This window comes from Doryrhamphus excisus, chromosome 6 (assembly GCF_030265055.1).
Source record: "Doryrhamphus excisus isolate RoL2022-K1 chromosome 6, RoL_Dexc_1.0, whole genome shotgun sequence".
NCBI classification, from domain to species: Eukaryota; Metazoa; Chordata; class Actinopteri; order Syngnathiformes; family Syngnathidae; genus Doryrhamphus; species Doryrhamphus excisus.
The window spans coordinates 7,889,548-7,917,173 of record NC_080471.1 but is presented as its reverse complement, the minus strand read 5'-3'; the positions used below and the strand labels follow the sequence as shown (position 1 = coordinate 7,917,173).

General features: G+C 41.2%; 1 protein-coding gene across 8 annotated transcripts; it reads right to left on the bottom strand.

The window, feature by feature from the left end:
* Nucleotides 1-11: 11 nt before the first annotated feature.
* Nucleotides 12-27,626, bottom strand: LOC131131251 (ankyrin repeat domain-containing protein 62-like). 8 transcript variants are annotated; one of them, XM_058075770.1, is made up of 34 exons: nt 27,493-27,626; nt 26,791-26,997; nt 24,321-24,435; nt 24,060-24,233; nt 23,839-23,945; nt 23,608-23,745; nt 23,087-23,196; nt 21,039-21,124; nt 19,510-19,543; nt 19,386-19,430; nt 18,764-19,006; nt 18,567-18,653; nt 15,976-16,040; nt 14,291-14,704; nt 14,022-14,164; nt 12,283-12,483; nt 12,078-12,126; nt 11,905-12,001; nt 11,634-11,799; nt 11,445-11,514; nt 11,236-11,379; nt 10,679-11,030; nt 9,383-9,888; nt 7,946-8,098; nt 6,793-6,968; nt 6,633-6,726; nt 6,115-6,192; nt 4,622-4,756; nt 4,436-4,548; nt 3,109-3,181; nt 2,709-2,972; nt 2,509-2,554; nt 726-2,146; nt 13-631 (listed from the first exon to the last, which is right to left on the bottom strand). In XM_058075770.1, exons 2-33 carry the CDS (start codon nt 26,985-26,987, stop codon nt 2,049-2,051), a joined length of 4,773 nt encoding a protein of 1,590 aa, XP_057931753.1. In that variant the 5' UTR covers nt 26,988-26,997; nt 27,493-27,626; the 3' UTR covers nt 13-631; nt 726-2,048. The 8 variants fall into 8 exon arrangements, with proteins under 8 accessions (XP_057931750.1, XP_057931753.1, XP_057931752.1 ...); XM_058075769.1 differs by lacking the exon at nt 27,493-27,626 and adding an exon at nt 27,384-27,441; XM_058075767.1 differs by lacking the exon at nt 27,493-27,626 and having other exon boundaries at nt 12-631; nt 23,126-23,196; nt 26,791-27,363.

The window sequence follows — 27,626 nt, the reverse complement described above, 5'->3', positions numbered from 1 at the left end:
TGAATGGTTGTTTGTCTATATGTGCCCTGTGATTGGCTGGCCACCAGTCCAGGGTGTACCCCGCCTCTCGCCCGAAGACAGCTGGGATAGGCTCCAGCACCCCCCGCGACCCTCGTGAGGAAAAAGTGGTAGAAAATGAATGAATGATTGATACTTTTACAGTATTGACTACATTTTCTCAAGTTTATTGGCTGTAATAAAATGGAAGTAACAAATTTTATAATTGTGTTCATGTTGTGACAATGTACGACATCGTTGTATTCATTCATTCATTCATTCATTTTCTACCGCTTTTCCTCACAAGGGTCACGGGGCTGCTGGTACCCTCACTTACGGTCATGAGCTTTGGGTAGTGACCGAAAGGATAAGCGGCCAAATTTAGTTTTTCTCCATAGAGTGGCTGGGCTCTCTCTAAGAGATGAAGTTCGAAGCACTGTTATCCGGGAGAAACTCTTGAGTAGAACTGCTGCTTCTTGGCGTTAGGAGGATCCGGATGAGGTGGCTCAGGCATCTGGTCCGGGTGCCTCCTGGAAGCCTCCCTGGGCTCGGCGAAGTCCTCGGGGAAGACCCAGGACACGTTGGAGAGACCATGTCTGGGCTTCCCTGCTTAGGCTGACGGGCCCCCGGAAACCTGACCTCATATAAGCAGAAGAATGGATATTATTGTGTTGATGTTGTTACTATGCTTTGTATGTACTGTATTCATATATTGTTAAAATGCTCACAGATATGTTGCAGTGTCAGCAGTCTTCCAGTTGGATACATTCACAGGCCAGCTGCGTAACACAATCCCTCTAACATGTTCTAGATCTCCTCCTGGTCAGGTATTCTTGTAACACCTTCACCAAGGGGACCTGTTATACTTTTTCCACTTTTCTGACCTATAAATATAGTTAGAATGTTGTATTCTCATGTTAAATGATGGCAAAGTTGTCAATTGAAAAAATGCAGGTGAATAGGTGCAGATCCTGGAAGAAATAGAACGCTACCAGGAAGATCTGCTGTGTCCATCACCCTTGGTGTACATCAGGGGTCTCAAACTCAATTTACCTGGGGGCCACCGGAGCTAGGTTCTGGGTGAAGCCGGGCTGCATCAGGTTTTCAAAAAAACCCCAAAACGCATTTATTGAAAACTGGAGAAAAAAAAAATCAATAAAAAAACTATCTTCAATGCTTTTGCTTCTGCTATACCCTACACTTTTTCAGTACTTTGGTTCCGGTTTTCCACACCAAAATATCTGATAAAACATTCCACTGTTCTCAAATATCTTTATTTTTATTTTTCTATACACAAAATAAGATAAAATATAAAATAACAAAATAAAATAAATAAACAAATTAAGCATAAAGATAATAAATCAGTAATAAATAAGTAAAATAATAATAAAACAACAAATAAGAAAAACGGAAGAAACCACATACAGTTGGTAGAGAAATTATTTTTTTCAGATTCAAATGTACAGTATTAACAGTTATTTAACCTTTAACATGAACATTAATGAAACTTAATCATTTTACCCAATTAGCAAGTTAGCATCGTACTCAGTTCCATCTGGGAGCAGCGTGGTAACTTTAACAACATGTTTGATGAGATGCTTTATCTTGACGTGTATTTTCCCTTTTATTCCAAATCATTTCCTGCATTTATTTGTACCTAGCGTCATAAGCCTTTAGCTTCATTGCTAATCCAAAGCAAAACAGGGCGGGGTAACAGGGTAGGGTAACAGTATGGGCAGGGGGCAAAATCATGTTAATTGTGTCCGGTGTGCACACAGCTTTAAGCTGTCATTTCGGGCCTCGAGTTTGAGACCACTGGTGTACATTTTCAAATGTTTTTTCATTCACCAATAAACGTGTGTTCTGTCTTCAGCTAATTATGGAGGAATTTTTTTTTAAAGTAGAACTCAAGCTTTCATGCAATGAAGATGGACATTTAAGCACATTTTGCATTGTGATTGCATATACTTTCATAAGAAGAAATTTTTTTTTATATGAAAATACAGCCAAGAGCAGCCAACCCTCCATTGTAGTGTTTGCTTCCCAAGGGCTTACACCTCATGGTTTCTCTTCAGCACATTGGCATACTGCTGCCTTGCCCTGCTGACCGGGGATACGCATCCCGAAGACATGTCCAGTCTCACTGAGGCTGAGGACAAAGACAAGATGTCCTAGTTACATGCACACCATTTGTATTGCAATGTCTTTGTGTTGTTCCTTTTCAGTCTAATATACAGTTAATAATTATTTTCTTACCAATGTCAATGTTACTCAGCTCAAGACAATTACAACTGAAGATGACTTTTGTGTTCACTTTGCAACTTTAAATACTTTTTTTTTTTAACTTTTGTAATTTTTATTTCAGTGTGGCCTTAAAAATCGTCCTTGGTAATGTTCTGATGCATGCCTTGTTAAATGTTATCGTTTAAAAAAAACAAACCAATGTTGAGCTGCAACTTGCCTGACTTCAAACACCCCCCCCCCAGTTTAGTGCTTTAGTATTGTACTCACACATGCCTAACTCTCTCGACACGGCCATATCCAAGTCATGCCGCATCTGCAGAGACACAGCATAGTAAATAAGAACAACAAGTGATGGCATGAATGCCACCAGCCCCTATTTAGACAGTTGAGTCAATAACAGCTTTGTCCACTTTTAATACAAATTAATAATGAGGAGTATAAGAATACAAGTTAATGTCTTCACAGACCCTGGACAGGTACCCCTCCACGCTGCAGGCTGGCCCCTCAGACACAGGGCTGAATTGTTTTGAGCACTGGCACAAGAGATGAGCGCCCAGCGTGTTAAGAACGTTGCCCGTTGAACCCTGGGCACCAATGTCCATTGGGGGTCCTTGGTTGCGTCTCAGACTCAACACCTCCTCCTCCAGCTGCCTCCTGCTCTTCTCCGACTGGATACGAGAAGACATCTCTCTCTCCAGGTCCGACTGAAGCTCGTTGATCTGGTGACAGAGCTGCGATTGCAAATGAAGACGATGGGGGGAAAAAGTGAGAAGCTCATTCACACACGCCAATTAACCACTGGTGATGGTTGTTGACTTAAGTGGACACTTTCGGTTAAATCGAAAGTGCTGCAACGGATGGACAAACCTTTTCTCTCTCAGCACTACTTGTTTGCTGATCTTGCAGTTTCCTCTTAGCTGTTTTAAGTAGTGTTTGCAGCCTAAGTGAAAATAAAACACAAAATAGTCAGAGCAAAAAGAACTAAAGTTTATACTCAGCTACCACAACAGTGCCGTAAAACACAAAGCAACTAATGGGCATAGATGTGCATGACAGACATCCATCAAAACTTGCCAGTGGTGTCCAAGGTGTGGCCTGAGGGTCATTTACAGAACACTTATTTTTTTATGACATACTTATATTATTTGTCACCCATAATAAAAAGATAAGATGTTGATGTTTTGCACGCGGTCGAGTGGTTAGCGCGTAGACCTCACAGCTAGGAGACCAGAGTTCAAGTCCACCCTCAGCCATCTCTGTGTGGAGTTTGCATGTTCTCCCCGTGCATGCGTGGGTTTTCTCCGGGTACTCCGGTTTCCTCCCACATTCCAAAAACATGCTAGGTTAATTGGTGACTCCAAATTGTCCATAGGTATGAATGTGAGTGTGAATGGTTGTTTGTCTATATGTGCCCTGTGATTGGCTGGCCACCAGTCCAGGGTGTACCCCGCCTCTCGCCCGAAGACAGCTGTGATAGGCTCCAGCACCCCCGTGATGCTCGTGAGGATGAGGGGTAGAAAATGAAAGAATGAATGAATGAATGAATGTTGATGTTTTGTTCAGCTACCGTATCTTAGCTTTTGGGCTGCACGGCGAGCAAGTGGTTAGCACGCAGGCCTCACAGCTCGGAGACCCGAGTTCAATTCCACCCTCGACCATCTCTGTGTGGAGTTTGCATGTTCTCCCCGTGCATGCGTGGGTTTTCTCCGGGTACTCCGGTTTCCTCCCACATTCCAAAAACATGCTAGGTTAATTGGCCACTCCAAATTGTCCATAGGTATGAATGTGAGTGTGAATGGTTGTTTGTGCCCTGTGATTGGCTGGCCACCAGTGCAGGGTGTACCCCGCCTCTTGCCCGAAGACAGCTGGGATAGTCTCCAGCACCCCCCGCGACCCTCGTGAGGATGAGTGGTAGAAAATGAATGAATGAATGAATGTTGATGTTTTGTTCAGCTACTGTATCTTAGCTTTTGGGCTGCATGGCGACCAAGTGGTTAGCACACAGGCCTCACAGCTAGGAGACCCGAGTTCAATTCCACCCTCGAGTTTGCATGTTCTCCCCGTGCATGCATGGGTTTTCTCCGGGTACTCCGGCTTCCTCCCACATTCCAAAAATAAAACAATAGCACTACAGACGGTCTTGAAGGTAGTTTCTACTGCAGGTGAGGTGGACTGAAGATATTTGGATAGTCACCTGTACATTTCTTTCTGAAGATCTGTGTTTCTCTTCATCTCCTGTTCGAGCCGCAAGTCGACAGCCTTCTTCTGCTCTGCCGCGTTCTCTGCTTTCTTCTTCTCAATGTCCACCTGCAACACAAGCCACAGCTTGCTCAACAGTCCGTACGTCTATTTTACCAAGATGCAATTGTTTCATCGTCACTTGGCTGTTCAGCTCCTGTTTTTCTTTTTCAAGCTCTGCGAGACGCAGCGCTAACTTGGAGCGGCTCTTCATCTCTTCTTGCCACATGGCATGAGTGTCTTGGGCATTGTTAGATAGCATGCTTTGCCTTTGCACCTGGAAATAAAAATGACAACAAATAGAATGTTCTTAGGACAGCATAAAAAAGTACTGAAAAACAAATTTCAATAGGGCTAATTTGTATAACGACAAAAAAAACATTAAAAAAAGTCTCTCCAGTAGTCACTCAAGTGGTTCCAGAGCCGACAGTGATAAGTGAATTTCCGTAAAGTAGAATTCCTAATTTATAAATGGAATATTTTCATACTTGCATCAAAAAGCTGTTTGCGACCTTGTAAATATTTTTTTTAACATTGTCGGAGCCCTTTAGCCATGCAATAACACCCCTAGTTCCTGAACACCCCTAGTTCCTAGTTCCTTTGAACTCGTATTTCCCAATATAGTTGATATGCCAGAAAATAAGACATTTGAGGCATAAAAAACATGTGCTGGTGTGTGTTGCTAGGTCAGCAACATTAGCCCATTTTTAGGAATTATTGTGCATGTTGTGAGATGATTCAATCCTTCAATAACAGTCTGGTGCTTGTGTGTCTGACTGAACATTAAAGTAACATTACTGACACCTACAGTAGTCTAGACCAGGGGTCGGCAACCTTTACTATGAAAAGAGCCATTTCACCCACTTGCCCACTAAAGAAAAATAGCCTGGAGCCGCAAAACGTTGTATGTTTAAAACAACATTGGAGGGGAAAAAAAAGACGAGTTGGAGTACTCTTGCTAGTACTGGAGATAAACTTTTGTTTTTAAATGAGCTCTAATTTATTTTTTAGAATCGTCAAATAACTCATTAATAATAATTAATAACTCAAATAACTCAAAGTATTACTCATTTCCCTTCATGTTAACCTGTCAGAGAGAACTGGATAGCATCCTGTCTGCTCATTCAGTCACCAGTCAGAACTCAGTCAGGATGCATTCATGGTCTCACACAAAGTTGGATTTTTGTAAACTCATAACAAAGACGTGCATTTTCACCACACGGGTGCTAAAAAATATTCAAGCATTGCAAAGGGAGCCGCAACAAAGAGGCTGGAGAGTCACATGCGGCTCTGGAGCCGCGGGTTGCTGACCCCTGGTCTAGACTAATACATGTCATCACAACGCCTTTGAATGTGTTCTCTGAATTCCTTATACTCATATTTTAGTTAATTTATCCATTTGACAGCTGGGATAGGCTCCAGCAGCCCATGTGACCCTCGTGAGGAAAAAAGCGGTAGAAAATGAATGAATGAATGAATGAATGAATGAATGGTAAAAGTGAAGCCGCAAAATTCAAAGCTTGATGTAGTGAGGGATTTCTGTGTACAAAAATAAGCTACATACTTTTGTCATATTCCTTCCCATGTCTCAAGAATTGTGTAAACATCTCTCATAATGGAAAAATAAAAGATCACCTCTTTGTTGAGTTGGTCCTCCAGAGTAATTTTACTGCTTTGGAGACTTGTCACCAAGTCCTCCAACTGAACTCTGATCTGGAGCAAGAGGTATATGAACAGATCATATGAATCAAAAATTAAATAAAAAAAAAACAAAACGCATTTCTCATACAGATTATACAGGGTGTCCACCAAATTTCTTGACAATTTACAGTAATAGTTATTTTAACAGCAAATGATGATATACGCATATGTTTAGCAGATTTGTTCTGTGTATTCGGTGGCTGTCAAAGCTCGTAGTCATTTGTGTATTTCAGGTACACTGTTGACACTGTTAATTTTTTAATTTTAATTAATAAATTAATTAAAGTTTTTTGTTAAATGAACATATAAAAGCAAATATACAGCAACTGGATAACAGTTAAAAATTCTTTGTTGAATTGTAAAACGCCTTCATGGACACCTCATGTTTAATATGCTATATTTGTTTCCACATTTGCATTCATTTCATTGTGGCACAAAAATGCAGCACTCACCCTGGCGTCCTCTTGAGCGACTTTCTGAAGCGCATCGATTTTGTGGCTGTGTTGCTTTGCAGCGGCATGCAGTCTGATGTTCTCGATCTCCAGCCTGAAGTGGCATCACGGTCAAAACATAACAGAGCAGGGGGTTGTCAACGGTTACGTGATCATTCACCTTTGCGTGGCCTCTTCTAACTGCTTGACAATGGCGTTGGAGGCGGCCGCGGCAGCCTGGGCTTCCTTCTGTTTGCGAGCAGCAACGCCGAGTTCTTTCTCTCGTTCATCCAAAAGGATCATTCGATCGTTCATGTTCCTGTCAGCTTGTAAGCACTGGGCCTCTCTTTCTTCCAGCTGCATGACAGAGCAGACGTGTTGGTCAAGTTGAGATGAAAAAAAGAGTAATGACTAGTGATGGGCTGCATGGTGATAGAGTGGTTAGCGTGCAGGCCTCACAGCTGGGACACCGGAGTTCAAATCCCCCCTCTGCCATCTCTGTGGGGAGTTTGCATGTTCTCTCCAGGTACTCCTCCCACATTCCAAAAACATGCTAGGTTAATTGGCGACTCCAAATTGTCAATAGGTATGAATGTGAGTGTGAATGGTTGTTTGTCTATATGTGCCCTGTGATTGGCTGGCCACCAGTCCAGAGTGTACCTCGCCTCTCGGCTGAAGACAGTTGGGATAGGCTCCAGCACCCCCGCGACCCTCGTGAGGATAAGCAGTAGAAAATGAATGAATGAATGACTAGTGGTGTCCGATATGCTGATATTTCCGACACCGATATCAGCCAATACCGATATACGTAACATATCTCCTGTGATAGAATCTCCCTATTTACGACCCTGACATAACAAGTGTAGCTCATTTCTCGGAGAGCTATTTTATCAGGGCTAGGGTATTATTAGAAGAACCGCGGTTCTAAAAGAGCCACTTTAAACAATGTTTTCTTCTTCTGTTAGTTGCAAGAATCGTGCACTAAACTTGCTTTCATTCATTCATTCATTTTCTATCGCTTTTTCCTCATGAGGGTCTATCCCAGCTGTCTTGGGGCGGGGTACACCCTGGACTGGTCGCCAGCCAATCACAGGGCACATATAGACAAACAACCATTCACACTCACATTCATACCTATGGACAATTTGGAGTGGCCAATTAACCTAGCATGTTTTTGGAATGTGGGAGGAAACCGGAGTACCCGGAGAAAACCCACGCATGCACAGGGAGAACATGCAAACTCCACACAGAGATGGCCGAGGGTGGAATTGAACCCTGGTCTCCTAACTTGCTTTCCATGCAGAGGAAATCAATGTGGCCGCACTCCTTTTTACCTTTACTTTAAGCTTGTCAATATCTTTCTGGAGGCGAGCCTTCTCTTCCTCTAAATCACTGCGATGTGTTGTGGCGATCTCCAGGGAAGCTTCACACTTTGACAGTTTCCTTGACATGTCTGCAATGTCCTGCTGCAGCTGTCTCTGGTTAATCTGTGGCAAAAAAAATAATGAACACAATTTGACATGACAGTATTTGGTGATACAGTAGATGCATCGCTTATTCATGGCATCCTTGTCAAAAAAAAAAAAAAAAGTGCTGCAGCAGAGGGCACTGTCTCACAAGTCAGTGAATATTTCCAGCAGGATGATGTTTTAACAAAATGTGTAAATCGGCAATACTAACTAAAAATAAATTTTACAAGAATTAAGTCAAAATATTACGAGAAAAAAAATGCAATCTAAAAAGACAAAACATCTGAATTTTATGAGAACTTCTTTGAATTATGAGGAAAAATAATTTCACTAGTATAAAGTTGAAATATAAAAAAGAAAAAGATGTTATATTTTAATATCAGGAACATAAACAAACAAAGTTGTATTGTTTGGAAACTTGGGTTGCTTAAAAGTTATGATAATAAAGTCAAAATATTATGGGAATTGTCATAATTACCAGAGCTAAATGTACCATAAGGTAAAAAAAGGAAAAAAAAACTATTTTATTTTAAATTTTAGGAGAATAAGTCAAAGTATTATATTAAGAAAGAGAGGTTGTATTCTGACTCCAAATTGTCCATAGGTATGAATGTGAGTGTGAATGGTTGTTTGTCTATATGTGCCCTGTGATTGGCTGGCGACCAGTCCAGGGTGAACCCCGCCTCTCGCCCAAAGACAGCTGGGATAGGCTCCAGCACCCCCCATGACCCTTGCGAGGAAAAGTGGTAGAAAATGAATGAATGAATGAATGAATGTTGTATTCCAACAAAGAAAAAAAGCCAACATTTAAAAAAAAAAATTTAAAAGTCAGAGTATTATGAAAAACAAACAAAACAAATGAAGTTATAATACTATGGGGAATAAAGCCATACTATGACAAAAATATGATGCAAGAAGGAAGTTAAAATATTTGGTATAGAAAAAAATACAACAGCGAAAATGAGTTCATACCAATAACACGCTTGTTCACCTTTATCACAAAGCTGAGATGCAGTTTTATTCTTGAAATATACTTTATATAACGTCTTAGCATATTGCTTTATAAAATATCCTTTCATTTTTCACTGTGTGGCCCCTTGCTAGAAAAAGTTTGGAAGCCTGATTTCGAGTATCAAAAGGATAATTTTGGGGGGACTTTTTATGGCTCCAATGTTGCCCCCTCAATAGTCGTGGCGGTGATCTACTCTATAATGCTGTCAAGTTTATTTTGTAAGTCTAGTTGCTGGAAGAGAGGCTCAGAGATCTGCTGGAATAGGAAGCAAGACAATGGCGTGATCTTACCTGTCTGTCAGTTTTCTCCTGCTCTAATTTGCGAATATGTGTTTCTTGTTCAGCTGCCTTAGTGGTAAGCTCCTTATTTCTTTCCTGCACTCCTTGTGTTCTGCCATCAGAGTCGGTGCGAAGTTTGAGCAACATGTCGTTGAAAGACTTTTGCGCGTCTGTCAAAGCATTCTCATTGGCGATGGCTTTGTTTTGGGCCTCCTCTAGTTGTTGCCGATACAACTTGCCGTCATGCTGGGCTTGGTTCAGGAGCTCCTGAGTGGCCTCCTGGCGAGCGACAGTACGAGTGGCCAGCTCCTTCTCAGCTTGCACGGCCGCTTCCAGCTCTTTCACACGAGCAGCTATCTGCTCGTTTTCATGCTGCACGGTGTTCATATGCAGGTTCTTCTCTGCCAGCTGGACCTCAAATTTATGTACGTCGCTCTCCAGGTTGCCTGCATGTGCTTTCACTTTGGACAGCTTCTGGGTCAGCCTGGCGACTGCTTCATGCTGACTCTGAGCTTCACCTGTGGACATAGAGAAAGGTCTGCTAATATTAATATGCAATAGAGCAGTGAAAACAACCTGACCGGGTCATTTTTGACCTACTTATGGAAGGTTGGGGTAGTAACACAAAAACTAAAATTTCTTAACATTTATAAAAGGTAAGTCAAAAATGTGAATGGTATGATAGCAAAAACATGTTTTTTGAGGAATACCTGGAATATGAAATGATGAAAAATTTTCATTACGAAGATTTTTTCATTTTTTACCCACTTATGGAAGGTTGGGGTAGTAACACAGAAACTAAAATTTCTTAAAATTTATAAAAGGTAAGTTAAAAATGTGAATGGCATGATATTAAAAACATGTCTTTTTTAAGAATACCTGGAATATGAAATGATGAAAAATTTCCATTATGAAGATTTTTTCATTTTTTACCCACTTATGCATCTAAGGGTTAAAACCTCTCCACATATTTTCTATTGGGTTAAGGTATGGAGACTGGCTAGGCTGTGCCAGGACCTTGACATGCTTCTTACAGAAGCTCGGGCAACGGGCGGCTTTTGGATGGAAGGAAGTTATTGCCCAAAATCTCACGATTTGCAGAAAAGTAGCCCCAAAGTATGATGTTTCCAAATTTCAGACCTGCGTCTTTTTAAGTGGGAAACCCTACTGAGGCTGAATATTATTTCCTGCTTGAGTAATATCATGTGATCAAAACTTTTTTAACCTTTCTACTACCTACTAAACAATAAAAAGCGTATGTATGATCAGTGCTAATATCAATATTCACTCCTAGTTGTACATACTAACTTGAAAGTCGCTGGTGTTCCTCCTTCTCTTGAAGCAGAGCTTTCTCCATGGCTAACCGAGCTCGCTCCACGTCAGTAAGTCGGGAACGGATCGCCTGGTTCTCTGCCACCAATACGTCACGATCCTTCTGCTCTTTCTCCAGACGGGCGTTGGCTAGCGTTATCTCATACCTTAACTCCTGAATTTTTGTGTTCCAATCCAAGACACTTAGGGTCTGATTGTCACTGGCAAGTTTGAGGTCTTGGCGAATATCTTCCAGTTCTTCCTTGAGGGCCTCGTTCTCCTGGACGAGGTCTCGCTGTTTGAGGTTGTTATGCATCTGTATCACCTCAAGTTCTGATCTCAGGTGTTCCTGAATGATGAAGGGAAGTACTTGTATGAGGATATCACATGTATTTTGTGGACTAATCTGAAATAGCAGGCCGTGTGTCGTGCTAATGGGCTCCAAACACGGGAAGCAACGTGGTCTCTAGTCCGTTCTTTTTCAAAGGAATCTGTGCGACAAGCGAGTCACCTGCTGTGTGTGGAGCCCATAAGACATCTTTATCATTTGTTACTTCATTGCTTTTGCTTCTTTTGTACTCCTCCTCGATTTCCTCCATCTGTTTGAACTTCTGACAGTTGGCTTTCTGCAGCAGCGAGCCCAACGTGTTGTGATCCACAGTCCAAAGCATTTGGCCATGTCTGCGTTCTTCCTCGAGCTGAGCAGATGACAAACGTCCATGAAAGGCAATAGCTGCAATAAACGAATGCTGCTTTTGCTCACCTTCTCTTTGGCGTTTTTGTACATCTTGATGGTATTGCTGGCATTCTCTTGCTCCCGTTTCAGCTGAAGTCTGTGTTGGGCAAATACATCAATCGGGTCAGCAAATAAATAGCACCTATCATCTTCACTAAAGAAACAACATAATACAAACAATGTAAGGAATATACATCAGCAAAAAGCACTTTATACCTGAGATGTGCCATTTCATTTTCCATCTCCAAGTTGTTTTTCTCCAAAACACGAATATTGCTTTCTTGTTGACATAGCTTATCTGCAAGAAAGACATGATGGCCTGTTTCCTTCAGAATGCAGCGCTCAGACAAAAAATGCTGTAGCTTCTTCTTACGTCTGGGGTCTGAAGAATACAAAGCAGATGCATAAGATAAGAGTCTGAAGCAGATATGAAGACACAGTTTCGTTTTATTGGCTAAAAAACACAGATATATGTCAATAGCAGCACCTGTGACTGCATCCAGAATTTGAATGAGGAGGTCAGAATCCTCTGATGACGAGTTGAGCTCTTCGGTATCTTCAGACAGCTCATTTTCTTCTGCGTTCTGAATGGGGAAAAACAGCTGCCATTTTTGTGTTTCTTTTTCTTACTGAATATTCCCAAATTAGGTTTTGACTTACTGCAATATTGTTCAGTGTTCTTCTTAGTCGTTCACTAATTTGCCACCGGCTTGCGACAAAAACAGAACAATTGTGGTTACAGTGGAAAATTGTCTTGAGTAAAATACCTTTGGTTGCAACTATTTAGTAGAATATGTAGAGAAAAACCCTGTAACTCTGTATAAGTGCCACAGAGGGGTCATTGATAACACTGATAAACATTTACCTTATGTCATCTTCCGAAAGATCGCTCAAAGTGCTGTCAACCACAGGGAGATCTCTACTGAGTCCGCTCTTGGTCTGGTGGAGTCTGAGGCCGCGTGCTTCGCTAACCGCTGGCAGCTGTGGGGTGTCCTCTAAAGACCGTCTCTCGGGTCTGCCGATGCTGAAGGTCAGCTGTTGCGTGAGTCGCGTTGCCTCCAGCTCCCTGCCATTGAGCAGGTAAGTCAACAGGTTTCACATCCCGTCATTCATTCATTTATTCATTCATTCATTTTCTACCGCTTTTCCTCACGAGGGTCGCAGGGGGTGCTGGAGCCTATCCCAGCTGTCTTTGGGCGAGAGGCGGGGTACACCCTGGACTGGTGGCCAGCCAATCACAGGGCACATATAGACAAACAACCATTCACACTCACATTCATACCTATGGACAATTTGGAGTGGCCAATTAACCTAGCATGTTTTTGGAATGTGGGAGGAAACCGGAGTACCCGGAGAAAACCCACGCATGCACGGGGAGAACATGCAAACTCCACACAGAGATGGCCGAGGGTAGAATTGAACCCAGGTCTCAGTTCCAAATGTGAAATTTGTAAATAGTAAATGGTGTTATATTAGTAAATAAATAGTTATTTTCATGTAAAACAACCATTTTTGTGTTGTTTATGCTGGAGCCTATCCCAGCTGTCTTCGGGCGAGAGGCGGGGTACACCCTGGACTGGTGGCCAGCCAATCACAGGGCACATATAGACAAACAACCATTCACACTCACATTCATACCTATGGACAATTTGGAGTCACCAATTAATCTAGCATGTTTTTGGAATGTGGGAGGAAACCGGAGTACCCGGAGAAAACCCACGCATGCACGGGGAGAACATGCAAACTCCACACAGAGATGGCAGAGGGTGGAATTGAACCCTGGTCTCCTAGCTGTGAGGTCTGCCAGAATAGTCAATAGGGCATGCCCAGTAAAACGTAAACATCAACATCACGTGATACCGGCTTCCCAAAGTTTTTCTTTCACTTGTTGGAATAACTCCATATTGCCAGTTTTTTATCTGTCCAGTCTTGAAATTTAGTTTGAATCAAAAACAAACTTTGCTTAGTCCAGTGCCGATTGCTGGCCTCCATTTTTAAAAGTGAAGAACGTCTGGATCTGCGTGTCACGTCATATCTGAGCATGCGCTGAAAGAACGCACCCGGGATAAATTTAAACAGGAAAAGATCAAATTCAATCTTGATATATTTTATAATTAAACTTTTATTATTAAACTTAGGACATGTTTTATATAGATATATATTTTCTTTTTTAATAAAACTGCACTTGTGAATGGCGTATAGAAGGGTTTAGATTCTGTTTCACAGATGGCGCTAATGCATCCGAAAGCTGCTTGCCAACCGCCAATAAACAACAGAAGAAGAAAAACACCAGGAAGAAGAAGGCACCCTGACAACTTTCCGTTTGAGCGAGTACAAGATACCTCAATCTGATTGGTTAAAGGAATATTCCATCCCTGTTCAATTCTTTCCGTTTGAGCAAATAAACCAAAGTGAATTGGAATATTTGGGTCCATGTATACTATTGACATAATGGCTATTGACATAATATTTGCAAATGATGATTAATAAATGTTAATTATAAAAAGTGATATTAGATAATTCCTCACGGCACACCTGACGGTTTCTCAAGGTACACTAGTGTGCCGCGGCACAGTGGTTGAAAATCACTGAGATAAAGCATACCTCTGAAAATTTGCTGGTTTCTCTACTTGATGAGAGGCTTCTCTTTCACTCAAAGTTGCAGGCTGCACATCTGAACTTGGTCTGGGGTCAGTGGAAGCATTGGGATTTGCCACTGAGACAATTTTAGCATCCTCTCGGCCAGCCTGAAAAGAAGGGCAAAGCAAGAAGAAAAAGGTTTGACAGTGTTTGGGTTTCTTTAAGTAATAGTGAGTGGTCCACACACAAAAAAAAATCTTTTGCCTAAGCTACACAACTTTCAGGAACTTTACCTCCGCTTCTTCTTGATTAGGGTTCAGCTGTTGGCTGTGAGAAGGCCCAGGTTTGGGAGAGTCCACACTATTCTCCTTCTTCACTGTGGGGGGTTGTGGTGACTCACTCGGGAGGGGTTGTACAGGTTGATGAAAAAACGGGACAGAGTCCCGTTTCTGGTGTTCATCAATGACGACAGCGCTTTTCACTTCTGCTATGGGTGGCATCGTGGACCTCGCTTCCTCTTCATCACATGACTCTTGTTCAGCTGTGGATGATTCAACCGGCCATTCTTCTGCAACTCCCTCTGATTTGGACCGCCTGCCAAGAGTCCCTTTTGAAGCTCCAACTAAATTGGTGAGAATGGATTTTGTTTCGCTTTTCTCCACTTCTTTGTATGACTTCTCATCCTGGCTCTCTGATGGCAACGTCTCCTTAGTAATGGTAAGGATTAGATTATTACAAACGTGCTTTAAAAAATTACATCATATGTTTACACACATGTTGATTTGATCCTAGCCGTTCTCCATGTCTCAGCAATTACTGGTCACCTCTCGTGTTTAACATGTACAGTCCAGTCAAACGATTACTTATTTAAAAAAATATGATTAATCACAGGCTGTGGAATAATTACATTTAATCGTGATTAAATACCATTCATTTCCAAGCTAAATTATGAAGTTTGTTGAAATTCACTTGGTAAATTTGTCATCCCATCAATTGCTCATACATTTCACAATTGCTAAAACATTTCACGTTAATTGATAATACATTTGTGTTACCATTCAACATGTTACAAATTGCATAAGGTGCAGTTGTCATATGGCTCTGCATAGCATTTCCCAGTCATTCAGGATTCTTCTGTCTTATATTTTACAAACATCAGCTACTTATACGGTTTCTTAAAGTGGCTTATTTTAGTGCATTGTTTCAGTTTGAGTTACTCAATCCATTCCATAATTTAATCCCACAAACTGACGTGCTGAAGGTTTATAGTGGTTTGAAAGAGTTGTGTTTTAAGTTGATTTTTTTTTCCTGAGGTCATATTTCTCTTCACATGATGTGAAGTGTATTGTGTTTTTGGGCAACAGGTTATTTTTTTGCCGTTTTTTAGCCATTTGAAGGTTTACCAGGTCGACTAGGTTCTCTACACGTGGCAATATGGATGATTACTAACGGATTACTGACTGATTATTATAAACTGATCTTTTTTGTAATTAGTGAGTCAAGTCTGCCTTTACAGTTATTACCCCATATCTCCACACAAGGTCATCTATACGAAGATGACACTTGCTAAAAGTCACAAACTATGTACATGCTTAAAAAATATAAAAAAGTGTATGAAAAGACATGTAATTGAGATTTTACTGTTGCACATAAGATGGTGATGTTTGGTAAGATAAGTTTGATTATTGCACGTTCAATATTAAAAAAGCTAAAGAAAAATAAAAACCAATAAATACTGCGGTAATACATAGATAAGTACAGGCATACATGACATACATACATATGCATGACATACATATATGACAAGCACTAGTTGAATAATAAAGGATTATAGAATAAATAGTACTGGATGATGGATCACTGATTGGTGAAAAACAGACAACAAAGGCAGACTGCCTTTCTACTGTGGAGAAATATTAGCCGTGGGGCTTAAAGTTTGTGTAAAGTTAGTTTGTGTCTAAAGAAAAAAAGTCAACACCTGCCGTTGCTGCTCGTCAGACTGCAAAAAACCTTTTCCCTCACTTGCCAGGAGTTCAAGGGAGCCTGAAAAGACATTAGGTCTTTACACAAGTGCATGTAAGTACAACTGTCCTTGCATTACTCCTGACATTAAGGTTCTCCTAAAGGAGAAGAAGAGGTCAGATAATCAAGAGGAGCTGAAAACAGTACAGATGGAGCCGAGGAGAAAAATATGGTATAGGCGAAAGACGTGTACAGGAAGAAGATGGAGGAACAGTTGCAGGAGAATAACATCAGGGATGTTTGGAGGGGCCTGAAAACCATTTCAGGCCGCCAGGAACCAAACTCCCATGGAGCTGGAAATAAAAAGTGGGCAAGTGAACCCAACACCTACTTCTGCAGGTTTGAAGAGCCATCTGCCCATCACCCAGCTGTGTCAACCTCCTTCTCACCTCCCCCCTTTCAGCACTCAGCTCATCATCACATTCACGTCCAATAATCCGCCCAACCCCCCCATTGTCTCTCCAAGACACACGGCCCCCTGCTCGTCCTTCTCACCTCTCCAAGTGGGGTTTGAGCTGAGGAGGATAAAGACAACAAAGGCTGCAGGACTGGATGGCCTTAGTGCCAGGCTCCTCAGGTCCTGCTCAGACCAGCCGCGTGGCATCATTGGACACCTGTTCAACATGAGCCTGGAAGACGCCCTGCGTGGCACCTGTACCAAAGACCCAACACCACAAGGACCCTACTTTCTACAGGCTGGTGGCTCTAACATCCCACCTCATGAAGGCCCCAGAGTTTCTGGTCCTTGCCTACCTGCAATGGTATACATGGAAAGGAATATTCCAATCTCTTGTCTACATGCGCCGCTATAATCAACCAGAATAGTCAATGGGGCATGCCCAGTAAAACGTAAACACCAACATCACGTGATACCGACTTCCCCGAGTTGTTCTTTCACTTGTTGGAATAACTCCGTATTGCCAGTTTTTCGTTTGTTCACTCTTGAAATTTAGTTTGGATCAACTTTCCGTAGGCTTCCATTTTTAAAACTGAAGATCGTCTGGAGCTGCGTGTTACGTCATATCAGAGCATGCGATATGATAAATTTAACCTGGAAAAGATCAAATTCAATCTTGCTAATATTTTATAATTTAACTCGGTACATGTTTTATAGAGATATATATTTTCTTTTGACTTATGGACTTGTGAAGGGTGTATAGAAGGGTTTAGATTCTGTTCCACAGATGGCGCTAATGCACAATATTCCACCCCTGTTAATCCCATTATATATTCATTCGGATTGGCACTATTCTTTCGGAATTAGGCATATACAAAGGTTAAATTCTTTCCGTTTGAGCAAATAAACCAAATGCAATTGGAATATTTGGGCCCACGTATACATGGATATTGACATAATATTTGCAAATGATGATTAATAAATGTTAATTATAAAAAGTGATATTGGATAATTCCTCACGGCACACCTGACAATTTCTCAAGGCACACTAGTGTGCCACGGCACAGTGGTTGAAAATCACTGCCCTAAGGAACAGTGCTGGCACCGGTCCTCTTCACTCTCTACACTACGGACTTTTCCCACCTGTCATCCTCCTGCCGCCTTCTGGAACAGGTGGAGGAGGTGGGCAAGCGGAGGCCAAACTGTTCTCATGAACAAAGTCTCCCACCCCCTCCAACATGCACTCACTGCACTTCGGAGCTCCATTAGTGACAGGATGATACATCATTTTAGTGTGTTAAGGAGCGATATTGCAGGTCTTTCCTTCCTGCAGCTGTCAGACTCTATAATAAAAACTTCCAACTTCCAATCTAAAAATTCTGTACAATAAACAGTGCAATAACCGTGCAAGACACCTGTGACCTGGTCAACATGTACACAGCTGTATATAGTGTATATCATTTCTGATTTGCATTTGTTTTTGCACTGTATCTGTTCTGTGCTTTGTACTATATATAGTACAAAGCACTAATAATTGTATTAATCATACATTAGTTAAAATGAAGTAAAAACAATTAATTAGTTGAATTAAATTACTGTGTGTTAACTGTACTTTGTAGAAATTCATAGAACTGTCTCAATTACATTTTTCTGTAATTTGAGTTGGATGAACAAGAAAAAAAGATCAACTAACACAAATATATTACAATGTGCAAACATTGTTTTTTTGAGTTGGGTCTAAACATATTTATTGGATGGAAATTCTGCCTACTATTTAATTGCGTTAGTCCAATTAGTTATTTTTTGGAGGGTTTAATGAAATTAATTTGTGTTACCTGTAGAGTTGGATAGACCCATCTGAATTATATATATTTTTACCTCATTTAGATTAATTTGAGTTGGAACAGGAAAAGAACGAGATCAACTAACACAAATATATTACAATGTACAAACATACTTTTTGTGACTTGGGGCTAAACATTTTGGATGGAAATTCTGCCAACAATTTAATTTTGTTAGTCCAATGAGTTATTTTTTTCAGTGTACTCTTGTGTGCTGCTGTAAACCTAAAATGTCCCCTTGTGGGACTAATAAAGGCACATCTTAGCTTAGCTTAACTGTTAGGGAATAGACTTTGTGAGTCTTCTTGCCTGCTTGAGCTGCCGCTTGAAGCTGCTGATTGTCAGCTTTGGTCTTGCTGCATGATGACGAAAAACTGCCCTGGTCCCAAACTGATTCTAAAGGTGGGAAAGGAAGATGGCTATTTAAAAGAAAACCATGAATGCTTGGATATTGTTTTTATGGCCAGTCCAAACAACAGTGTCTTCAAAAAGTTAAAAAGTCTCACCTTCTTCACTCTCTGCAACAATCATCATTAGGGTTTGAGGACGTAGAGCAGGGAAAGGAGATGCTGTCTCATTTGAACAGATTGTCTTAGGAAGAACCGGCATTTTCTGAGACATATTAACTAACACCTCCTCCTCAACAGAAGGACTGCAGCGTTCTGGGAAGACTTCAGTCGCAGACGTCCTGGCACACACTGGAAGACTTCTACTGATGATATTACTCGGCATGTCTGCGTCTGATGAATCTGTACAAAGACAAACAAGGTCAGTGATGTGTGAATCATCATGCACTCGTTGTGCTATTTCAACTGGACCCGACATGGGCCTCCTCCTCCTCCTCCTCCTCCCTCGTCCCCTGCTGGTCTTAACTCACATTGCTTTGCACACATTCTATCTGAATTATTTTGATTTGTTTGATTTTAATAATGCAAGATGCTCGTTACGTTGCACGCTCATGTAATCATGCTTAAGTGAGTATACCGTGAACCATTTCTATTCTTCTTTACTTCCTATTCTACTTCTCGAAGGGCCATTTTCATTCATACGTGGCAGAAGAAGCCATCACATCAATTGTGCAACACATCCAGCGTTAGAGCCTGAGCTCAGTTAAAGAACATTATATACCTTTAAAACTGTCAAGTGCTCCCAAACCAAGCTCTTCCAGCAGGTCTGTTAAAGAAACAAAAGTCAAATGTTAAAAGCCTTAATATGAAGCGAAAACTTTCATGCAAGGGACTGTCCCACTTACCAATCTGTCCTTCTGTTGGTCCTTTACGTTTACCCTAGTGGAGTGGGGAAAATATATATATATAATGGAACTCACTTAAGGGCGACCTATTCTTTTTAGGTCTATTAAATTGATAGCAACATATTTCAAACTCTGTAGAAATATTGCACTGTATTTTGTAGTTTAATCAATATAAAACTGTTTATTACACTGTATATTACACTGTTTATTTTGCTGTAGAGTATATTGTTGTACATAGTTATATTATTGAAATGTAGAAGTTCAAAATCTTAAAAAAAAATACATGTTTTGCTACTGATCCATGGTGTTTCTTTTTCCAAATAATTTGTCTAAGGTGGAGACAGTCCATCAGGGACTGATAAGCAAAGAGAAAGACAACACCACCTGATCAATGGTCCTCCCCCAATGCATGACCCCTTGGTGAATGCCTTCACTATATTGTGGGACCATTCTGAAAATGCTGATATCCAGAATTCCTGTTTTGTATTTCAAAATGCTTTTATTTCTAGGCTTCTCACATTATTAACTGAAAAAAATGAATGAAAAGCATTTGTTTGCCTGCCTTTCGTGGGTCCCTCCAGCCACATCCGCTGCCTTCTGAACTGCAGATACAGCCGAAACCCTCCTATGGGCCCTTGGCATCCCAGAGAGGAGACAAAATGCCAGCAAAATGCTGTGCACGCTCATTGGACAGCAGAAGTGGGGAAGTTTGAGTGGCTTCCATCAGGTCGGAGACTAAGATGCCCATGATGTAGAACACAAAGGAGGAGGGCTACCTTTGTCTCTACAGCAGTCCAGCTTCTGAACTTGGACCCCTCCCTATCCAGATTTCGCACAACCTCCATCTAGCTTGTTACACTTTTTAAAAAAATATTTAATTACTATTTATTCTTTTAGGTATGTGTGTGTTCAGTAGTGTCTGCTCTTTTACTTGTCCTTATCTGTTTCTTACATTTTTATTCCATATGCTGCTCTTTGTGTCCTTTAAATTGCCCCTCGGGGATAAATAAAGTGTTTTTGAACTTGAACTTGAACAAATCTCAGCTCTGAACTTCAACTTCCTGTCCTCTCCAGATCTGTCCACCCGCAATTCAGTTTTATTTACGTCTTAAATGGCTAATTTGTTGTTATTACATGTATAACATTGGTTCATACAAATGTAAAGCCATTTAAAGCCGCCATTACAATAAATTCATGAGACAAATACGCTGTCCAGAAAAAAACAATACAAATGTAAGACCGTGAAACACATTTTCTATGCCATAACTATGAAAATATTCAAATTTATTTCTACTGAATGCTCAGATCTGGAATTAATGAACTGCGAAAAACAAGGGACAACCGTAGTTACCTTTACACTAGTATTACCTAATATAATAAATATAAGAAGAAAAATAAGCCATGTTGCTGGAAATGTGTTCCTGTGCCAGGTGAGTGAACATTTTGCAGTGAACGGGAAGTCAGTGTGTGCACATTGCAAACGGGGCTACATGCTTTTAGCTTGCTTGTTACGCCGGTGTTGAGCCTACCTCTGGTTGTATTAGATCTTCCTTCTGAGTGTGTCCACTTATGGAATCAACACCGTCTTCATGTTCAGCTACAGGGGAATGAATGCCTGTTAAACAAAACAAAACCATAAGACAGCTGGTTTTGTCTTCTCTAGTCACTAAGCCTCCATCATCATCATCATCTGTAATTTTCTCTGCTTGCAAGTAGCACATTGTTAACATGTCAATAAATCAAACTGTATTAGTGTACAGCAGGGGTGTCCATCACATCGATCATGAGCTACCGGTAGATCGCTAAGTTAAATGGGGTCGAGTGTGTAAATGTTACTTTGTCGATATCATATGACATCAGTCAGCTGACATTAAGCTCCCGTCCTGATTCACTCTTACTCCCCTGTGACAACCTCACCCATAAGATGCCGAAATCTGTAACAAAAGTTATGCTTTCACTTGGTGCTGCCACAGTCAAGAGATTGCAAAGACATGGGTTTGCATGTGTGTGTGAGTGGGTTTTCTCTGGTTACTCCGGTTTCGTCCCACATTCCAAAAACATGCATGTTTGCATGTTAATATGAGACTCTAAATTGTCCATAGGTATGAATGTGAGCGTTTGTCTGAATGTGCCCTGTAATTGGCTGGCGACTGAGTGTACCCCAAAGTCAGCTGGGATAGGTTCCAGCATACCCTTGTGACACTAATAGGGATAAGTGGTATAGAAAATGTATGGATGGGGGTTATGTACACAACTATTGTGAAATTATGTGTAATTATCTTTATTGCTCTATGGCAGGGGTCTCAAACTCAATTTACCTGGAGGCCACTGGAGCTAGGGTCTGGGCAAGGCTGGGCCGCATCAGGTTTTCAAAAAAAAAAAAAAAACACATTTATTAAAAACAGAAAAATATACAAACTTTTTCAGTGCTTTGGTTCCGATTTTCTACAAGAAAAGCTCTGATAAAACATTCCACTGTTCTCAAATATCTTAATTTTTATTTTTCTGCACAAAATAAGATGAAAAATAGATAAACAAATCAAGAATAAAGAAAATCAATCAATCAGCAATAAATAAATATAATAATAAAAATAAAACGGCAAATAATAAAAACTTAAGAAACCACATATAGTTGGTGGGTAGACAAATTATTTTTTTCAGATTAAAATGAACAAAGCATTATTAGAGCCCTGTAGACATGACAAAACAAGACTATTTATACTTTTTTTATTTACAACATATTGCGCAACTGCAGGGTCTCGAGACACATGCTAACTCGCAAACTAGAGAGCTAGCGACCTAAACGGTAGCCTTCAAGTTATTTCCTTTAAACTTAAATAGCCAAAAACTTACCACTTCCACATGGATAGGGAGGATAACTATAAACAGTTATTTAATATTTAACATGAACATTAATCAAACGTAATAATTTTTTCTGGGTACATGATACCATACAGCATCCATATCAAACTTGCGTGGGCCGCACTAACATTAAACTTTCATATCAAGGCGGGGGCCTCAAACTAGTGTCCTGCGGGCCACATTTGGCCCGCGGGCCGCGTTTTTGTGACCCCTGCTCTATGGAATATAATTAGGATATCAAGTAGTCTTATTCCCTGTAAACTTGAAAATGTTAATGTGAAATACTAATCATTAATTTTCGCAATAGTAATTCAAAGTTTACCAGTTAAATGTTATATATATGGGGTCACAAGGGTCGCGCGGGGGGTGATGGAGCCTATCCCAGCTGTCTACAGGCAAGAGGCAGGGTAAACCCTGGACTGGTTGCCAGCCAATCACAAACAACCATTCACACTCACATTCATACCTATGGACAATTTGGAGTCACCAATTAACCTAGCATGTTTTTTTTACATATGGGAGGAAACCGGAGTACCCGGAGAAAAACGAAAAATGAATAATTTACTTTTTAAAATAAATATAGTACAAATATATTTGTTCTATATGTATAGGAGGGGGTAGATCTTGGGTGAAGTAGCCTGCAGGCTGAAAAAGTGTGAGCACCCCTGGTGTACAGTATGGAGTTAAACTTCATCATCTTTAACAATGAATGGACCTGCCACGGAGAGTCGAGTTTGCAGTGTTGTTTTTTTACTTGAACCTGCTTGAGATGAGGAGCCCACCAGGCTCCTTCGGGCATCCTGCTCGGTGATGAGGAGAGCACATCTACAAGAGATGTAAGACATGACAAGATCACTAAGATTTTGGCCTCAACATGAACATATATGGTTTTATGTCAATAATGAGATTGAGTACATTGGTGGAGCCCAAACTGGACTTCCAGTAGCAGGTTGGGTAGGTTCAGCAAACAAATGTGCTTGTAAGGCTTTCTGACTGTCATGCACATATGGGTGGTATTGTCCATTGTTTTGGTTGCCTTCGCTGTCGTTTGACAGACAATCACACTGTGCGCCTAGAAAACTCTGTCTGTTTTGAGCTCCTTCATGTTTCACATAAGGATTGTGAATAACGGGCAAATATTTTTTAAAAGTGTAGTTCCCCTTCCAGCCATTGTTACAGGTATGTCACACAATCATAGTTCCATGTTCCACTGCAAAGATGAGAAAATACACATACGCCTGATGGCCATTCGTCACAGCGTACTCCTCAGCTGATTGTCCTTTGTTATCAGTCAGCATAATATCGGCTTCAAACTGCAGGAGCAATCGCACCATGTTGACATATCCATTGCCGGCAGCTATCATCAATGGCGACCTGTAGGTGTGTTCAGAAACAGCATCATCAAGCCATTTATGTCGCCAACTTATGGTGTATTTAAACATTCAAATGTCATTGTTTAACTCCAACCTTTGATCTTTGTCCACAATATTCACATCAGCGCCTGTGTTCAGCAGACAATCAGCCACTTCTACGTAGTCTCCTTGGACTGCCAATGCCAGGGGTGTGAGACCTTCCTTAAAAATGATATTATAGTCATCAGAAAAAAAACAACATGTCTGGATATTGGACACAAGATCATCGGAATGAAGGTTTTCCTGACCACATGTTCAGCCGTCAGGGTGACTCACCAGATTTTGACCATTGATGTCAACGTTCTTCGTCAAGAGCAAGGCAACGGTGGAGTTGGCTGAGAACCTGGCTGCCAAATGTAAAACTGTATTGCCGTCTGCGTCCACCAAGTTAGCATCGGCATCGTTTTCCAGTAGAATGCTCACACAGTGATTATGCTGTCTTTGCACCGCCTTATCAAATGAAGGTAGGTTGACACAAATCACCGATTATTAAAATTCATATTCAGTTTAATTGTCAAAGTTTCATATAAGGATTACCTTCATCAAGGCGGACCTATTTTGACTATCACATAAATTGAGCTTGGCTTTTTTCGCCACAAGGAACTTCACCACCTCAGAATGTCCACTGTCACAAGCGAAGTGAAGTGCTGTCCTGTAAAAGGAGAGGCACATTTTCTGAAATGCATATGGTTAAAGCCAAATAAATATATAATCTAAATCTAAATACAATATCTCCCAAAAGTCAATACACCCGTTTACACACCAGGAGGCCCTTTTACAGTACCTGTAAATATTCCCATCTCTCCAACATGGTCTCGGTCTTAAACACCTCTGGGTGTGTTCAAGGGAGGCGTCAGGAGGCACCCTGACCAGGTACCCAAGCCACCTCATCTGGCTCCTCTCAATGTGGATAACATTGAGGATAACAGAGCTTCTCACACTACATTTGGATTGGACCTAGGGTTTGGGCATCGAGCATCGATTGGAATCGGTTCCGACATTCCGTTGCGTTGTAAGCGTGTCTCTTAATAGGAGCCATTTCAGGGTCTTTATACAAACGCACAAATGAAAGTGAATCGTTGTTTAATATTTCCCAGTATGCACAGCGCACTTCTTCTTCAACGGGAAAAATGGAGTCGGTGGCTGCTTACCGTAAGTTGCGAGACCTGTCGCGGCTCAATATTGATCCATATATAAGGCGCACCGGATTATAAGGCGCATAGTCAGCTTTTTTAAAAAAATTCAGATTTTAGGTGCGCCTTATAGTGCGGAAAATACGGTACTTATATGTGTTTGTTATTTAAGTTGTTTAATTTCCATTTCAGTTAGTTTTTCATATAGAAGTCATTGGTTTGGTTCCGGCGGTCGAGTGGTTAGCGCGCAGACCTCACAGCTACGAGACCAGCGTTCAATTCCACCCTCGGCCATCTCTGTTTCTCCAAATTGTCCATAGGTATGAATGTGAATGTGAATGGTTGTTTGTCTATATGTGCCCTGTGATTGGCTGGCGACCAGTCCAGGGTGTATCCCGCCTCTCGCTCGTAGACAGCTGGGATAGGCTCCAGCACCCCCGCGACCCTCGTTAGGAAAAAGCGGTAGAAAATGAATGAATGAATGGTTTTGTTCCTAATTTCTCATCAGTTTCTCCTTTCTTTGAGGTGATTGGTCGGGGCACAAGCATGGAGGCGCAGAGGCTGATCACCTTGATTGAACTCTCCCAAGTGTCACCTGGAGAGGGGGGGGGGGGTCTGGGTAGTTGTTGGGTAATCTAAGTTGTTAAATGTAATCTAGTGTTTAAAATGTATATAGAAAGTGAAACTTCAGTGTGGTACTATTGAAAGACTTTTGTAACATAAAAGAAGGGTGTTATAAATGTGGTACATTTTAGACATATTGCCTCACCCTCTCATTGGGGAATTATGGTTGGCCCTTCACGGGTAAAAGGAGCTGTTTTGTGTGCTGGGGGAAATGCTATTGGACTGTTTGGTAAAAATAAACTTGAAGAGCTCTCAAGCCCATGGTCTGGTGTGCATTTCAGATGCTATGGCTATCCCGGGTTAGTAAGAGGCCATTTTTTCCAACTTTTTACACCATTCATTTATTTAACTTCCAGTGCATATGTACAGTGATTGGCTAGCACAATAACATCAAATGAAAAGAGGCGGGGAGTGAGCGCCTGTGTTCATCCATTTCAACCATGCACAGTGTGCAAGGGTACTTGCTAATTTGGCTGAAATTATGCAAAAAATGATGATGGCGCAAAGAAGGATGCACCACTCAAAGGATTAAACACCCCCGGAAACAAGCAGACAGCACAAAGCTGCTAAGAGGCCCTGGAGCAACGGCAAGTCTGCCACAAGTGAAGGCCGACTACTGTCTGGAAGGTGGAGCACCCAGCCAGAGGGAGCACACGCGGTAGGAAGCTAGCCAGCAAGAGAGCGACAGCGTGCAGAGCACACCTGCACCCATTTATTGCTCCGACAAGGGGTGGGGCCAATCAGCTGCTTCTTACAGAGACAAAGGATAAGGCACAACCAAAGTGCTCAAACATAACAATATGCGTTTGAACACATTACGTTTTGAGAAGCCAAACTCTTTACTAAACTGTCCCCAGCGACTAGCTGGAACTACTTTCCCCAACACCGCAGTCCCACCAGAGCTCGATTTGGGACACGAAGTGAGGAGTGAGTCGAGATGGACTTCACTGTTTATGGGGGTGTCATTCAACATGTCAAAAAAATCAGAATTATCCCTTTTAAGTATGCCGGAAAACACTGAAAACAAGTATATTTACTTGATGTCTTTGAACGCAACCCCCATTGCTCATAATGACACTGTTTTTATACTGTCATTCATATCTTGCTAAAATGAAAGAGACTATTACACACGTTGGACACCAACTAATATCAACTTATATCCAAGTTCAGTTCAAAAGTATTGTCCCTTGTGAAGAAATAATGATTTTTTTGTGAAATGTGAGAGGAATACGTTAAAATAGAACACTTGCCTGTTCTGCTGGTCAACTTCATTGATATCGTTGCTCTTGGACAAACGCTCCATCTTGGCCACATCACCCTTCCAAGCAGCCTTGTGGATACCTCTCAGCTCGTCTTTCTTCACCTCATATCCAACAGAGTTGACAGAGCCACGGTCTGTTGTGCCTGCTCGTAGCTTCTTGGAGATGCTGGACAGTATTTTCTTCATTTTTGGATAGCTGCAAAGGGACGCACGGCAATCCAAAGACGGGATCATCAAAGGCGGACCTCCTTATTGCCCAAAATGAGCCGCCCACATTTAATTACTCCTAGTGGCTGACTCTGAAATGGAATAGAGCTTAATATAACTCACTTGAGACGCTAAAGTGGCAGAGTATAGTTACGTTCTAGTATTACAGCAATAAACGGACTACAATTAACTGCCGGACAGTAGGACGCCATCTTGTTGCAGGCTAGCCACATTACTAGCATGATGCACTTTTTTATATATATATAAAAAAAACTCCCGGACTGTCCATTAAAGTAATTATAGCTTGATATAACCAGGTAAACTGGCACCGGACGTTAACATTTCAGTATTACAACAAGGAAGAAACATTACAACCTGCTGAACGGACATGAGAGTGCCACAGACGTGGGCTCGCTACATGACGCACTTGTAACTTAAATGAGCAAACTTGACAACAAACAGAAACATTTTCAGTTTTTCATACCCTAGTTTTTTTCATACAAGGTTGTGGCTCCAAACGAAGTCATATTATGAGCTCATGGCGCCACTTTATTTCCAATCTTACTAATTTCACAGAATCTACGAGTGTCTGCTTTATACACAACAGAAACGTACCAT